Raw genomic sequence first — 17,250 nt, forward strand, 5'->3', positions numbered from 1 at the left:
CGAGCCCCGCGGTGGCGGCCCAGCCCCGGCAAAGGCCCCTTCGGCCCGGCCGGACTCGGCGCGCTGGTGGTGCGCTGCCCCACACCCCCGCGGGCGGGCGGTGCCGCCAGGACGCTGTGACGTGTCCGCGCCGCGGCCCTGCCGGGACGGGACAGCGGGGGACGAGGAGCGGCAGGGAGCGGGCACCGGCAGCATCCCGCCGGGCAGCGCCCCGCCATGTTCAACGTGGAGAGCCTGGAGAGGGCCGAGCTCGGCGAGAGCCTCCTGACCTGGGTGAGTGCCAGACGCGCCCGAGCCTGGGCCGCGGCTCCGGCCGCCGCCCCAGAGCCGGCCCCGGCCGCCGCTTCCCTCCGCCGGCCGCGCCCCGGCCCGAGCGCTGCGGCCCCGCCTCCGGGCAGCGCGGGAACAAAGGAGCCGGCGTTCCGCGGCGCCGCCACCGGCACGGCGGAGCGAGCGGGGCCTGCGGCGGGCAGGTGCTGAGCTCGGTGCGGAGCCCGGTGCGCAGCCCGGCCTGAAGCTTTGTGTCCGTATGCGTTTCTTCCTGTCTTCCGAATTAATGCTTCAGCCCCAACGGCAGAGATTCGGGAGGTCAGAGATAGCGGGCTCAGTCTAAGGATTGCCTTTTTCCGCGTGATTGTAGGGGATGTCGGACTTGGGTCTGCAGCTGCACAAAGCATGGTTGTAGCGCACCTACGGTGCTGCATTTCTGTGGTTGGGAAGCACTGGGGTCACTGGGTTTCCTCCTTGCACTGCCGCAGGAATACTCTCTGTGTGAAGCTGTTAGAAGGGATGGTTGGAATCTGCTTTCTTTTAAAATCGCGTGAAGTCGGAGCTGAATGTGGCTATGATAGTGATAGGTGACTTGGGAAACACTAGGTTACGTGTCTCTGGAATTAAAGGAGTAAAGCAATGGAAGTACGGTTGTGAGCAGGTGGTCTGGAATGGGCAGGAGGCTGCGGGGTTTGGGGAAGGATGTATGTGCAATACCTTGCTGCACTGTTTGCTGCTGTATGCAGTCAAAAGTATCACAGTTTTTGTTTCTTTCCTTTGCATCCTTGCCAGTCTTCGTATTTTTGCAATGACTGATTACATCTCCTGCTTTTGGCTCCCCTTGCTCTCTTTCTCAGATGCTGGGAATGGAAGTCCTCTTGCTGGTAGGATTTGAGGAAGTAGATGTGTGCAAGTCCTAGCAGAGGAGGGCTCAGCACCAGGAGGAAGAGGGAGGCCTGCTGGGATCATAGAAGAGATCTGTTGACATGTGTTGCCAGCATCTATTTTCATTTGAGCTGTCAGATATGTGCTTCTGGTTCTCTCAGGTAATAAAGCAGCCATGCCCCTGAGAAAAGCATAACCTCAGATGCATACCTAGCAGGTGCCCACATTCCCAATGCCTTTGTAACTCCCCAGCTTTCCAGGTAACCAGCAGATGAGATCTTTCCTTTTAAGTATGAGGTTGCTGTACGTACACGATTGAGCTGCTGCAGAACCTTCTGTCAAAGAGACGGAATTTTCTCTTGTTGGTCTATCAGGAGTAATGTGGAGTGTTGATCCTAATTACCAAGTCATAGGCTGAACAAAATAGGCTTGAGAAAATGCCAGCAAGGGAGAACACAGAATACAGAGGAAGTGGCTGCTTTCCTCCTCCCCAAAATAATTCTACAACCAAACATGGTATAAACCAGTGTTTTGAAGTTCTGCCTTGTCAGCACTTCCATGTGTTCAGATCCAGTGGAGGCTGGGTTACTCTTGATAGAAATTAAGGTGAGAGTTACTGGTTCTTGTCTTGAGAGCAGGAGGACAACTAGGGAATAACCCATCAGGCTGCTCAGCACCACACAGCTGTGTGTCCACTCCCTGCCAATGGGATGGGAAAGACAGCTGGAAAAAAAAAAACAACTTGTGGATTGATGTAAAGACAGAAAAGGAAGGGAAAATAATAAAACAGTGATGAAAGAATATACAGAAGAATGATGCGCAATGCAATTGCTCACCGCCTGCTAACCAGGGCCCACCCAGTCCCTGAGCAGTGGCTGCCCCCCAGCCAATTCTCCTCAGTTTTATTGTTCAGCACAGCACCGTATGTTACGGGACATCCCTTTGGCCAGTGTGAGGCAGCTGTCCTGGTGCTGTCCCCTCCCAGCTGCTTGTGTCCCCCCAGCTCCCTTGCTGGAGCTGAGCTGAAGGGTCCTTGACTTAGTGAAAGTGCTGCTGTGCAGCAACTAAAGTGTTGGTGTGCTATCCACATTATTCTCATCTTAAGTCCAAAGCAGACTGTATCCCAGCCAAAACCAGGACAGAAGTCTGCTGCATGTCAGTAAAGCTAATGTTGATTTGTCTTGGATTACACTAAAAACCAGTGGAACCAGCTAGCATTTTTTTCCTTGCTGTGTTTGAGACTGTTGCTTAACAATTCAGTTGTCTCAATCACTAAACGTTAGTGTTACTACTGGAAATAAAATAATATTCAATCTCTTTAAAACATTAAGCCATTGGGAAAAAAAAAAGTCTCGTAGGGGTTAATAACTCTATAGGAGTTACCACTCAGTCATATGGTGATGACATATTTGAGCAGTAGTTCACATTTATAATCTTTAGCCCTTAAACCGTGTACCTGTCCAGTGGAGTCTGTAGTAATGGTCTGTGCAGATCCCTTTGTGTTTCCCATCTTTCTATCCCATTGAGCTAAGCAAGAAGCCAGCTGCTTATTTTTGGGTCAGCAGAAATATTAGCAAATCCTTAGATTTAGCATTAGAATTAGTCAGTGCATTTCCTGATTGATGCGTGAGGTTATGCATTATTTTTACCATTTGAGTATTTTTGTGTGAGTGTGGATTTGAAACTGTCTCAGTTAAAAAAAAAAAAAAAATGTGGAGGAGAAAGGTGGCCTCAGTTTCTTCCAAAACATGAAACTTGCAAAAAATGTGACAAAACTTTTTAGTCTTCAGTGAAACTAGTTGTATGAACGAGTGTTTTTTTTTTTTTGGCCTGGCTTTTCTCCTAAGTTTCATAATGATTCTCAGGAAACCGCTCATTTAGAAGGGAAAATAAGAGTTGTCTTAATTACAGTTTATGCATACCTCAGGTGGCCGCTCTCTTCCACTGTGCCAGGGAAGGTGGCTGTTATTAAGAACTGGTTTAGCCTCCCCCAATTGCTTGCTTTGCATTCGTGCAGAGGTACTTGAACTGGCTTGTCCATGTTTTAAGTAGAACAGATAAGGCTTTCCACAGGTCTGAGAACCTGTTCAGCCTACACTGACTGTTTGGTGGCATAGGCACAGGTGAGCTGAAACTTCTCCTCCCTCTGCCAACTCATGATTTTAATAACTGAGGATGTTCCTCAAGTCTTCCCCCATGCATGGCTGAGGTTCCTTTTCTGGTATCTTTAAGCTAGAACAAACCGCTTACCTGTGAATATGTTTTGTTTTATTCTTTACTATTTCACCCCACCTCCTTTTTCCTCTCCAAGAGCTTTGTTGTGTGGGTTCCTGAATAATTTTTGTACAGGATGTTAAGCTGAGAGAGCTTTTGCTTCCTTCCATTTTAGCAGGTGACCATGATGGACTTCTGAGGCAGCCAGAGTAGTAGCAGCTAGAGCAAAGCTGAGTGAAGGATTGGAGCCCTGCTACTGACGTCTCAGACCTGATATTTATACTTCAGCGGTGTTTGCAGGCTGCTGTAATTGCAGAACTGTTACCCTACCAAAAATCTCCCAGAAGCCTCTCCTGAGACTATTCTAGGCGCTGTGGTACAGTTATCCATGCAGTACTACAGCCAACGCTGTTTAGAAAAACATGGCAGTGATTTTAAGATTGTTTCAGCATATCTAATACAGATTCACAACATTTTTTTCTCTTTAAAACTTGTGACTAGTTCATGGTGACTATCTGGATTGTTTTGCTTTGTGTTCGGTGCTGGGAATGCTTTTCACTCAGATGCATCACTGAGTCATGTCTTGAAACATGGAGAGCTGTCAAATGTGTGTGTGGCAGTTGCACTGTAATGTGCCAATATCTGAAATCGCTGTGGTATCTACAGGCTTTCTGGCATGTAATTCTATAAATTTTCTTTTTAACATAGAAATAAGGTCTGATACTGGAAAGATTGCTTAGCATTGGTATATAAACAGCACAATTCCTCAAAGAGGTTATTGCTAGATGGTTATAAGTAGCAGATTACTGCAGAGATGCTATGAACTTTCTTTCCTTCATGTTGGTAGGTAACTTATTTTGCCATATGCTGCCTTTACCAAGTTGCCAGCTTGCTGTCTTGCCTGCTTTTGCTTTCTCTTCCACCGCTCAAGGCCAAATATAGTTTTCCTGGTAAACATGTGAAAGCCTTCTGATAAGTGTGAATTTTGTAAGTGCTGTACAAGACCACTGTTTTGGCTTTCTCCAGTTGAAAAACACATCTGGCCATTTATGTGGTGTCAGTTCTTCAATCTTTCTCCTCTTTGGCTGTGCAGTCTTCTCAGTGCTATGTATATATCTCTGTCTTCTGCATGGTGCCTTATCCCCAGCTGGAAGTATTTGCTTGTGCTAGTCTGAAACTTAGAGACTGTGTGAGCAAGTGCTGAAACAGACATTTTTGCTCTTCAAGAAGGCTGCTTGTAAACGTTGTTTAGGCCCCTTTTACAGAGTGGATCAGTACTAACAGAATTTGCTAGTGAAACTGTGTTTTCCATTCCAATCCAATTATGTCTCCTTTTTAAACTATGCTGTTCTTGATCCTTGTTCATTTATGCTTTTAAGAACTCATCTCTTTTCTTGTGGATGCAAAGATCATAGGAAACTAGTTAAGCCTGTTTAAAGACTTTTTCAATCCTTAATCGGTGACCACAAAGTTTTAGGGTTTCATTTCCTTCTGATGATACTATTGCATCAGCATCTCTTACCTGTTGAAGAAAAATCATCAAATTTCAGTAGTGGCTGATTGTGCTGGTGTTGGCAGCGCATAAATAAACTTGTTTGAATATGTTACTGTTTGGAGAGAAGAAAGCACTGAGCTTGCCAGCATTTGTGGAGTATAGGTGGAGGTATCTGGCACAGCCCCTGCATCTGCTGCAGCAGATCAGTAGATCAAGTGACCTTTATTATTTTTAGTGGCCTCTAAGTAGGATGGCAGAGTTTACTGTTCCACTCTGTTAGGCATAGTTACTTGAAAGGCTGATATTCTGAGCATCTCATTCACTATGTTTGGAGGAGCTGGCGTATCTCATACCATTAGTGACAATAGGGATTTTTAACCTGTTGTTGGGGGATAAAACAGAGGCAGAACTTTTCTTAAAGACTGTGAACAAGTGGTAGAAGAATGATAATATATAAATATAGTAATTAAAGATAAAAAGGTTTTGTATGTATTCCTTATCTTCCCCCTTTGTTTATACCTCAAATGTGTCAAGATTGGGAAAAGGGTGAGCACAGGATTTATTAGCTGTGGACAATACTCTTCATGTTTGCTTTTTCACTCTGTGTTAGATTTTAGTTTGTTGTGGCCTTGTCCCAAATTTTGCCTTTTTTTTTTCCAATTCACTCCTTTCTGAAGAGCTGCTGTACAGTGATCTCTGAAGAAAAAAGACATTGTGATGTGATTCAGTACGTGCTCTGTCTCAGTTCTGCCCATTCATTTTTCCATGTGGATTATGAGATGCTGTCAAAGGAAGGAGCAGGTTTGTCTGCTGAGAGCCACGAACCTTAAGCAGTACAAAGGAAACAACTGTTAGTTTGTGCATCTTGAGGTGGGAGGTGAAGAGATGAACTTGTTTCCATCTTTTTGAGATAGTTAAACAGTTAATTGAAGGATATCTAAATTGTCAATTTGGCACATTTGTCATTTTTGTGGGATTTTTTTGAGGCTCTTAAACTGGAAGATGAATGTTCTGATGCTCTGTTCTTTCTGGACCATCAAAAGTCTTTGCTACAATGCATTTGACATCAGTAGAGCAATTGCATGCACTTTTAATTGTGGAGTAGGGGAGGGAGAAGGACACATGACTCGGTTTCTCTTGCTGCTGTATACTGTTTTAGATGAGCTAAGGACTCAGTTCTATGACAGTTCAGAAAGACTTTACTAACTTTAGCTTTCCTCCTGCTTCAGAGACTTAACTAACTTTGGTTTTCTCCAGCTTCAAAGTTTGGGGTTGCTTAATCAATTCAATTTGCAAGTCCAAGTCTTTAATTAAAAATGAAATTTAAAGAAGTTTGACCACACAGCAGCTAACACTAGCATAAGGCTGAGGCAGGAATGTGTTGCTGGAAGTGTAGAGAAGTGGTGTCCTTTCTGTAGCTTTTGTTGCCAACAGCCTGGTAGGTCCTGCCAGGGAAGGGGATTAGGGGATACCTCCTTCCCCAGCCTACTGGCAATGGCTTTGTGCCTCACAGAGTGTGCACATACAGTTCTTCTGGCTGCCTGCCTTTGCCCGATGTGATTTAATCATTCTTGTGAGTTCCCTAGTGCTTCTTGTTCAGGCCAATAAACAAGAGGCTTTGATGGAAGGAAAGGCTCTCTAAGGTCAGAGGAGGTAGTCTAGCCCCCTAGTATTACATTCTTGCATGTGGCAGGCAAAAGCTTCTAAGTGAATGCAGGGCTGGAGCTGTTTGAATGAACTACCTTCAGCCATGAAAGATGATGGCTTTTCCACAGGGGCGTGCAGGAAGTGATTTTGGAGCATTGTGTGTAGTGGAGCAAGTGCTGCGCAAGTAAGTACATTATAAATCTGATGGTAGTGTGCTTCAGCCCTGGAAATGGTAAGGCTCTTTCATACCATTTAGCTGCAAGCTTCTGTGCACTGCTTTCTTTTCTCTATGGCAATCTTGTCTGGTGCTACATCCCTCAGGGTAGTTGAGTTATGTGCCTAAACTAGAAGCCAAATGCACATCCATGCCATTCACTAGAAGATCTGGGAAATGAGGGTATTTTATCAATTCCAGAGCTGCAAAATGTTGAGTGGACCTTTCTTCTATTCTGGGGTTGGATAAGACAATCCTTTGCATGACCTTGGTTGCCATGGCAGCAAGGTCTCCAGTTTTATTTCAAGGTAAAATGAGTAGAAGTATGTTTGTGTCTAACTACAACAAAGATTATGGATATTTTATCAATTCTAGTGCCTCGTCAGTGACTGGGAAAAAAAAAACCAAAGAGGACTTCCACAGTCTACAGTGGTTTAGCTGATCTTATTGTGCAGACAACAGTAAAAGATAGCAGCCTGTTCCATTGTGTCTCTCGTCTTTCTTAAGGAATCATGAAACTTGGTCATCCTGTGACAAGACATGTTCTGCGTGGGTGAAGCCCAGAAAAATGTTTAGTGAAATAAAATTCCTAGCAAGGGAGGAGACTTGAACTGCACGATATGCTAAATTTAGTGGTGTGCTACATCTGTGTTACCAGTTGTAGAATCTGTTAAATCTGATATTTTAGGTTGATGAAAACTTACTGCCATCTCCTTCTGAATCCCATCTTTTTGGTGGTAAATCTCTTGTACTCTTGTGATCTTGTGAAGACAGTTTCTACACTGATCAGAAGATTTGTGCAGATGGTATTTCAGTCCAGCTTGATGTTGTTGGCTTCATCTCCTGTGCCTTTGGAGGAGAATTCTTCATTCCACCTGTCAACAGAGACAGCACTTTTCATCTAAATTATAGTTGCAAGGGGTTGGAGTTGTAAATTTTAAATATTCGTTTTCTTTTTCTGTGTTTTGCAAGCAGAGGGCTGTTGTCTGTGTTCATCTATCTTTTTGTTTTTCAAATGGTAGAATTACATTTAAACTTGGACTAGTAGTACGCTAACCTCTTTCTGACTGCTGTCCAAGAGGCTAACTTTGCTTTGCCTTACTTCATCTTAACAGGGATGTTGGGCATGTTTGCCTGGTGCCGTTCTGGTCTCTAGTTGTCTAGCAATGTTCATTTAAGACAGAGCGAGTTTTTCTCTTTTGTTCATTGTGCAGTGTTTGGCTTCTTGTAGTTGGCGTCTACTTTCAGAGAACAGTCCTATTTTCCCTCTTTGATGAAACTTAATACACCCCTGTTATATGGTTCGTACTACCATAAGGGCTTCCATAAGTTAAGAGTACTGAAACTAACACACTTCCTGTGTTTGGTTGTTAATGTTACACTGCTGCCATCATGTTATTTGATCAACTCAAGATATTGTGTGAGTTTTTACACTCCACTCAGCAGAGGAAATTGTTGGTTCACCTGTAAGCTGTGCCATTTGTATTTTCTTCCATGATAAGCTGTTTTTAGTCTTAGGAGGTGTTTGGTGCTTAATGGACTGCATGTATCCTACAAATTAGAATGTATTAAAGTCATGCTCTAGCAGTTTTACACTGACTAATAGCTTGTATTTTGAGAAAATAATGTAAAGAATCAATGGTAAGCATTACTTTTAAATAAAATATAATAAAGTGGGTGAAAACTCAAAAAACTGTTTAGGCCTAACACAGGCCTTCATATTACATGTTATATGCTAGGTTTATCACAAACGCTCTGTAGTATTCTTTTTCATCAGCAGGCTTATCTGTTCATGGTCGTAATCATATGGCCATGGGGAGTGGCCTGTGATGGGGTGGGAGGGTCGGAGGACCCCAGGGACCTGCCACTGCCCAGATGGTGGGCACTGCGGTACAGGGCTGTGTCAGAGCACAGAGGGACTGGGGAGGAGCAGCACAAACAGAGCGCTACAGACCGAGTGCAGTATCCATTGCACATTCCCATGTGGTGCCCGGGCGGAGGATGGTTTTAATTTGCTTTTAGTTCCCACAGTTCTGTTATTAATCAGCAATAAATTATATTAACCTCCCTATACTGAGTGTTTGGCCTGTGAGGGTAAGTGGTGTCTTCCTGTCTTTCTTTCAACCTGTTAGCCTATTCTTCATTTCTCCCCTGTTTTTTTGAGAAGTAAGAGGGCAGTGTGGTGGAGCTGAATTCGCAATTGGTGTGAAATGCTGCAGCCAGTAATGTAAAGGCCTTGTCATTTCCTTATTCAGCTATTGGAGTGCCTTACAAAGTTGCAAAGTAACTCTTGAGATTTTAATGAGAAGAGTCTAGCAACTGAATAAGCCCTAAAAATATCTCCAAGTCTAAATCATGGAATAAAACTGCTGGTTGTATGAGAGCCTGAATCCTGTTTGTTTGCCTTATGCAGCTTAGTGTTGTCTTTGAAAGCATGCAAAATAACTTATGGCATGGTTATCCAAGGAGAAGATAGCAGTGCTGCCAACCAGGTGGAGAAAAATGGGCGAAGAAACCTTACTAAAGGTTCTTCTCTTTCAAGTATTCTTGCAAATGGCCTGTTGCAATTTGCATGCATGCCACTGAGGCTGGTTCCTTCCTTCCTCTTACACGTTTTTGCTGCTTTTTTCTGCTTTTCTCATCTCAGCTGCGTGCTTTGTTTCATTTGTAGCGATACAGTGTTGATTGAGGCTCTACAGAGCAGCTAGTTGTCATCTTGCATAGTCAGTTCCAAAAGTGTAGTTAATGGACAAATAATTCTAAAGCATCATAAAATATTGGGTGGTACCCTACTCTGGACAGTAACTGTCTGGAAACTGGCCATTACCTTTTGTTGCCTCTATGCATAAGTTAACCCAGTCACACAGTATTTTTATTACCTAAGATCCTCTAAAGAAATTTCAGAAATTATGAAATGATCATAAATATTATTTATTATGCAATTGTTCCATCAGTAAAAAGCAAGCTGTGGATATAATCACTGTGCAAAGAGCTTCCCTTCTTGGTGTTGGGAAGGGAGGGGTACTGGAGAGCTTTTTCGTCCTTTTTTTTTTTTTTTTCTGTCTTTCTCGAGCTTCATGGAATGCTAGATACGCTACCACAACCACATCTTGGACTTCAGCTAGTGTGTTTTGAGAACTGAGTTTGTCCAGTTCTCACCTTCATATCATGAATATTTTTTGATGAAATGCACTTCTCCCTTCTTTCCCCATTATCTGACAAATCCTCATTAGTCATATAATGTAATTTGTAACTGTAGTTAAGATTTGGCAAGGTCCTGAGTTGTTAGAGCAATTCAGTTCCCAGTATTAGAGCCCTTTGCATTGAAACCATCACCTCAAATGCTATTTTTTTTCTTAAGTTTTGTATAAAAATGGGCTGCATGTATTTATGGCCTTGTATATTGGTGCTCTGAGTTAACACTTTCACAAATGAATTAATATAACCTTTTTCTGTTCTTACGTGGAAATTGATGGAAAGTAGGAGGGCTTAGCGGGACACTGGCTGATCTTTTGTGTGTATGTTTTTCCCTGTTTCCCCAGATTGCCCTGTCAGTTAGTGCATCTAGTTTGTTGTCAAGGTTGCATATTACGGTCCAAGAAGCAGAAAAAAGGATCATAACAGAGAATGAATTTAAAGCTTTGGGGAACTGTAGCATTGCAGACACTCAAGAAGCATGAACAATTCCAGCACAGTAAGAGAGAAGCCTTCCAGGGAGAAAGAGATAACAATGCACAGGAAAGATGCTGTATAAGGGCAGGCCTTCCTGGAAAACTTTTCAGAGTCATGCAAAAAAAATACTCTGCTGTCTCTACAGTTGAGATCTGCTTCAGTATTGCCACGTTCTTACCATTCTTCTCCCTTCTGGAAAACAAATTCTGCTTTTTCTTAGATTTGATTAGGTTTTTGTGGAGTGATCTGAGAGTGGACTTGTGGTTTAACCTTGACATAAAATTTTAAATGTTATGTATTTAGGGTGGGAAGAGGAAAAGAATGTTGTTTTCTTGTGTCTAAAGGATATGAAGAAGATATCGTACTTTTTTTTAAGAGCTGAATAAAAGCTGTTAAAAACATCTTAGTTGAAATGTCTTTGCTTGCAAAGGAAAGGAATACAATGCATAGTATTTCTTACAAAGTTATGCATGCAAAGGAACAAGCTGTATAACTAATTATAATTTTTCCTCTGATCTGGCTCATCTAATAAAAAGCACTGTTGTCTTCAGTGGCAGTCTTGAATGCGTGAGTGGGAATAAGTAGTTCAGACTGGTAACCTGAGCCATTCTGGCCCTTAGTGGCAGTTTGACCTTTTCTTGTTTATAAAGTATGATGATAAAATTAGTTGGAAAATGGCAGAGATTGTGCCTTGTTTTTCTGTCACTTGGAAATAAGATAAGCAAACTCCCCACCTCAATGTAGTAGTGTCTGTTACTTATGCTTTTATTTAGTCAAGAAGGCGTTTCATATGTCAATAAGCAAAATGAATATCAAGAGATTGGATTACTTTGCAGTATGGGTAAAGACCCTAATTGTCAGTATTGCATATTTGGAAATAGCGTTTGGCTTTGACTGTACTTGGAAAAAAATGGAGTAGAGCTCTTAGGTGATTTTTTTTGTTTGGTTTGGCTGATGTGCAGCAGATAGTGATTGAAGCTTTGATAATTTAAAGGGATAATATGCAAAATTTGGAAAAAGTTTTCATGATTGTGCTTGAAAATTTTAACGTTACAGCTTGAACTTCAAGCGTAAGCATCCGTGATGTCATTGCAGCCCTTTTCATGGGAGAGAGAGCATCATTTCCTGTTTGAAGAGTTGCTGAATTGTCACAGAATTGCTTGATATTCCTTTGATAGTATTGCCATAATTCAGAGACTCTAGGTAACTAGAAGTTTCTGGCAAAATAGCAATTTGATTTTATATCCTGTTATGTGTTTTTTCATGTTCTTCCTTTTTTTCTTTTTCCCATGTTTCTTTGCTTAGTGTCTAGTTCATCTATTATGTTATATAGATTCTGTGGTAAGAGAGGAATTTTTTCATAGTATTTCAGACCAAGCTATAAGAAAATCTATTTCATCTAGGGCATAGCAATAACTTTTGTCTGTTTTGTATGCCACACAGTTGTTTGTTTTGTTCTTGGACCGTGTGCATCATTCATAACTTTTCACAGGTGGCTGTTTAGTTTGCTCAGTGGAGAGACTCTGAGAGCTCATCTTTTTTTTTTTTTTGTCTTTTCACAGACAGCATTATTGTTGCCTTTCCTAATCGAGCACTGGGTTTTGTTTCTTCCTGGGTAAATGGAAGAAAGGAACATTCACTTGAGGTGCATGTTCTCTGAATTTTAAATGATGGTATTGCTAGAGTGCTTATTTGACATTACCAAGTAACTGAGAATCTGGGTGTTTGGCTTTTCATTTTTGATTGATTTCGTTTTGATTTTTTGTTATGTGAATAGCCTGGAATTGTAAGATACATATCTAGAAGATGTTTACTGGGGAAATGGCTTATGCTAGTATTAGTGTTTCAGATTCCAGTAAAGCAGGAAAATTGTACCTTATGTTCAGAAAAAAAACAGTTGATATATCTGATGTTTATGTAGCCTGAAGTTGCAAGCTATCTTGTAGGCTTTCTTATCTCTAGTGCATACAAGTAATGCTTCCTACTAAGAAGCTCAGTCTTCCCTGGGAGGAGAATAACAGCAGAGAGAAGTAGGCAAATATTCTGTAAATGTCATGTAATCAAAAATATTTTAGGAAAACTCATCCACATCCCTTAAAACCAATGTTCATTTTATTGTAAATGATTGGATACCTTAGGCCGGTTGAAAAGACTTTGCTGAAGCAGAAGGCTCTTTTCCACATCAAAAGGGAAATGAAGAAAAGAGCTCTCCCTTGTGTTCTTGTACGTATTTCTGCTGTGGTGGTGGGGGGAGGGTTGCAGATAGCCTGAAGGCTGTAAGCATGAAAATGGAGTAGAAGAATAGAAGCCATGCAGAAATTGTATGTATTGATTTGTGGTGGTGTTGCTGTTCTTGTTTTTTAAGAGATTATGCTTAGTCCTGCATAATTCTTTGCTTCTAGGATGTTAAACGGCATCCTCAGAAAATCAGCTTTGTCTCTGTGTTTTCAGGGCACAGTCTGTAGAGGGAAAATTGTTACCTGGCTCATTTTTTTTAGGCATAACGGTTCTGTCATCAAATTGCTCTATCACGTGGTCCTTGCTATTCCCCTTCTACAGTTCTGAACAACAACACTTACGTATCTTAGTTTCCATTTGAAGACCAGGGTCTTATCATGATACGGTCACTTTGTTAACTAAACACACTGAAATAAATAGAACCCTGGCATTATATCGATCTGCTAGGGTTTAGCAGCATTATGCTTTGCTCCTGTATTTAATATTAGGGAACAGTTAATTCTTAGGATTGTGGGAAACTTGTGAGAGTTTTATGTACTTAGGGTTAATATCTAATAGCAGAATCTCATATATATATTCATTGAGCGAGTGTATCTGAATGTACTTGAATACATGCTCCAGAAGTATTTAAGTGAGAGAACTTCCAAATAAAATGCTGTGGAAAAATTATCTTTTGGCAAATGTGCTGTCATCATTTGTAGCTAAGTTTACAATGTTTGTTCTTGCAAAAATAAAGATACTAAGCTATGACAGTAGTTAATATCTTATTTTGCTACTAAATCTAAGCTTCGTTCTTCTTAGTGAATGCAAGAAATGTGTTAGTTTTACTCTGTTCCATTTGCGAGTAGGTAGCTTTTTTTTAAGTGTAAAACTTGATTGACATTGAAATGAAACTACATAACCTTTTTCATTCTCTCCCAGATCCAGACGTTTAATGTTGAGGCACCATGCCAGACTGTGGAAGATTTAACGAGTGGGGTTGTGATGGCCCAGGTTCTTCAAAAAATGTAAGAAATTATTTAATTATTTACATTCACATCGATTTATTATTTATGAATGTGTCTCATGTAACTGTACTTTGATTCAGGCTTGGCTGGTATTCTGTAAAGGCATGACTAATCCTTCATTTAGACAGTACTTTAACCTGGGACATGACAAATATGCTTCTTCTCCATAGCTTTCAAATAACTATCTGAAAAGCCAAAAAAGAGAAGTTTTGTTTTAGGAAGCTGTGAAGGCATTCATTCAAGTGTTATCTTACTGAAAAGTGAGTTGGGTTAAAACTGAGGTCACAAGTTACTGGTAATGTTAGAGTTAGTTTCACATAACAAAACTTAGTGATAAATCGAAGTAAACTGTCAGTTTCATTGTTTGCAGAGGTTATACATTCTTGAGAGTAAACGGAGGAATAATAGATGTTACACTAGGTAATGGTTTTGTTTCCTTGAACTCTAAGGTCAAATAGGATGAAATGCATTAATTCAACATCTCAGTGTAATCGAGGATGGACACTGAGGGTAATCATCTGAAGTGCAGCTGATCTATACTATATCCAGGATTACCTATATTCACAGAAACACATCATCTTCATTATTTATTAGAAACTTAAGTAGTGCGTACAGAATTTGAACTATTATCTTTGGTACGTCAGTTCTTACAGAACTGGTTTTTATTTTGTTCTTCTTGGTTTGTTTTTTTTTGTGGGTGAAAAAAAAATGCACTTTATTTTCTTTAAGTAATAAGAGGTTGCTGTCCTGAATGTAAATGCAAAGTAAAATGTTTTCTCTCTATTTAAGTGAAAATGAAGTTTGGGTGGGGTCAGAATAGACACGACAGCTTACCATTAGAATTCTTTTGGATCATTGAACAGTCAAGGTTGGAAGGCATCTCTTAAGTGGTTAGTCCAAATCCTCTTGCCCAAAGTAGAATCTGGTAGAGTGGGTTCCCCAAAACTGTGTCCAGTCAGGTTTTGAAAGTATTGAATGATGGGGATGTAAGTTGCAGTCTTTCCATTCGTACTCACTGCCTCTTGTCTGTATGCCGGATGGCACTGACATGTGGCAAAGAAGCACAAGAAAGACTTTCATAGGTACATCAGCCGGAAAAGGGAAGTCCAAGAGGGCGTATCATCCCTAGTGAACAATACAGGCAGGCTGGTCAGTGGATAAGGAGAAGACTGAGGCATTCAACAACTTTATTGCATCAGTCTTCACTAGCAACTGGTCCACACACAGCCCTTGAGCTAATGGTTTGGAAGGCAGGAACCAAAGGAGCATTGCCCCTCCTGCCTTAAAAGAAGATCTGGTTTGTGACTGCTGGAGGAGGGCCACAAAAATGATTGAAAAGTTGTAACACCTTCCCCTACAAGGACAGGCTGAGAGTTGGGGCTGTTCAGCATGGAAAAGTGAAGAATCTGGGGAGACCTGATAGTGGCCTTTCAGTATCTAAAGGGGGGTCTATACAAAAGAAAGGGAGAGACTCTTTAGCAGGGTCTGCTGTGACAGGACAAGTAGCAATGGTTACAAGCTAAAAGAAGGGAGATTTAGACTGGATATAAGGAAGAAGTTTTTCACAGTAAGGGTGGTGAGGCACTGCCACAGGTTGCCCAGAGTGGTGGTGGATGCTCTGTCCCTGGAGACACTCGATCAGGCCAGATGGGACTCTGAGCACCTGATCAAGCTGTAGGTGTCCCTGTTCATTGCAGGGGAGTTGATCTAGATGATCTTAAAGGCCTCTTTCAGCTCAAAAGATTCCGTGATCCCTGTGGTGCTCCTTTGTGGCTTAGGTTTTCTGGACATGGATGCTTTGTTCGACAGAGCTTCTATCCCATTATCTGGTGTCAGGGCACTGAATCTATTTCGTAGTTGCGCATCTTCAGGTCAAGCCTTCTTCCTGGGCAAAGGAATCTGTTGCTTCTCAGTGAGGAAGAAAGGGAAAAGAGAAAACATCCACATTTCCTGGGATGTGGAAAAGTAAGATCTGGGGAATAGAATCCAAAAAGACTTGAAGTACAGAAAGTTTATTTCTTACTTGAAACTTCAAACAGAACATAAATGCTATAATGTCTCTTTCTGCTCCAGAAGAGAAAGTATGTCATGTGGGAAACTAAAGTAAGTTCATAAAATTCAGTCTGTTTCCATTCATGAGCTATGACATTTTTGAAGAGTTTTTTTTTTTATCAAAAGAATAAATATATGGACAAGATTTTTCTCTTGATTTCTTCTCCTTTGAGTAAGATGAGTAAGAAGTATTCAATCTTTACATATTTGTGCACCTAACAAAATTGATTTCAAATGATGCCAGCATGCCTTTTGCATCAGAATAATCAAAGTAACCTTTCTTCTATTTTCCTGTATTTTGCTGGGACGAAAGACAACACAAAACTCTAAAGTAGAAGTGCATTTTCCAACCCAGCATTTAAATCAGCCCACTTGTATGTTTTTTGAAGTGCAAACGTCAAGTTTACAAGCCTGAAGCTAAATACAGTATAGACGAGATGCTGTCCTTTTTATAGAAATGGTGCATTCTGTAAATTTTCTGCTAAACTCTTGACAATTCCTTCCTACAATTATCCGTGAACATCCCAAAAGTATTATGGAAAAAGAACAAACAGCTTAGTACTGACATTTAGCATGGATATTCATCAGTGATGTACTTTTGTAGTTCTTCCATAGGCTGCAGGTTTGGCTTAATTATGTGCTTGCAATTTGTTAGTGTACGTATTCTTGATTGTCTAATTCAGAGACTAATAAGAATTTGAATCTTAAACTTTATATTTGGGGACTGGACTCGATGGTCTATAGAGTTCCCTTCCAGCCCATCCAATTCTGTGATTAATATACCTTGATACCAAATGATACTCTAGTGTCAAAGACTTCTCAATAATGTTTCTTCTGTTTTTTAACTCGTTGATATGGTTTGAAATACTGGCTTTCTCCTTGCCACTGCTTGCATTAAGAACAGAAAACTATTCTGAGATACTGTTTTCAACTGATAAAGAGATGTACAGCACAAATACAGTTTTTTGTGTCAAGATTTTAAAGTATTTTTGTAGGAAATGCCATTCTGACACTGAATGGTGGAATTCTTCAGCTTACCCAGTTTACGTATAAATATCAGCTAAGCAACTTAAAAGTTCTTCCACTACACCTTCGGTAATAATTTGAACCTAACAAAATTAATATTTGACTGTGTCAGTTTATGATTATGATTTTGAAGTAGTTATTAAGGCTTACAGAATAGTCAAACATTATCAATCTGAATATGAGAGTAGAGAACATAAAACAAATACAGGGGTCACTTTTAAATAGTTTGCTAGAAAACTGATCAGAAACAAAGCTGTTTTAACTATTCTTTCATAAATACGAAAACAAATTTGGCAGTAGCAGTAAAATCTTGCTAATCCTAATGAAACTGTAATTCAAACAGATATCAAAGGAAAAATGCTTAGTTGAGAATTAGGGAATGTTTAAGCATACAAAGCAAGTGTAGAACAGGATTTTCCAGTTTACTCTTCTCACTGTATTACCAACACTGGTTCCCTTTCTGTCACAAGAAAAATGACTACACAGAAGAAAATTTTTTCAGGCATAGAAATGCGTAAGAGCGAGACAGC

The 17,250-nt window shown here is 40.8% G+C and overlaps 2 protein-coding genes across 11 annotated transcripts in view; one reads left to right on the top strand and one right to left on the bottom strand.

The window, feature by feature from the left end:
- RNF170 (ring finger protein 170) overlaps positions 1-338 on the bottom strand; it is a 20,879-nt gene extending 20,541 nt beyond the window's left edge. The window contains exon 1 of one of the 2 annotated variants that reach the window (XM_021380948.1): positions 270-338. The gene's annotated coding sequence lies outside the window, so the exon portion shown is untranslated. The remainder of the gene's footprint in view (positions 1-269) is intronic. The other variant, XM_021380947.1, reaches the window with a different exon arrangement.
- Positions 95-17,250, top strand: part of HOOK3 (hook microtubule tethering protein 3) — an 84,206-nt gene continuing 67,050 nt past the window's right edge. For 2 of the 9 annotated variants that reach the window (XM_021380936.1, XM_021380938.1), the window contains exons 1-2: positions 95-273; positions 13,557-13,642. In XM_021380936.1, the coding sequence (XP_021236611.1) occupies positions 217-273; positions 13,557-13,642 (143 nt within the window). In that variant the 5' untranslated portion in view covers positions 95-216. Of the gene's footprint in view, positions 274-440; positions 589-1,148; positions 1,317-13,556; positions 13,643-17,250 lie in introns of those variants that run through there. The other 7 variants (XM_021380939.1, XM_021380940.1, XM_021380941.1 and 4 more) reach the window with 6 other exon arrangements.

Source organism: Numida meleagris, chromosome Z, assembly GCF_002078875.1.
Source record: "Numida meleagris isolate 19003 breed g44 Domestic line chromosome Z, NumMel1.0, whole genome shotgun sequence".
Taxonomy (NCBI): domain Eukaryota; kingdom Metazoa; phylum Chordata; class Aves; order Galliformes; family Numididae; genus Numida; species Numida meleagris.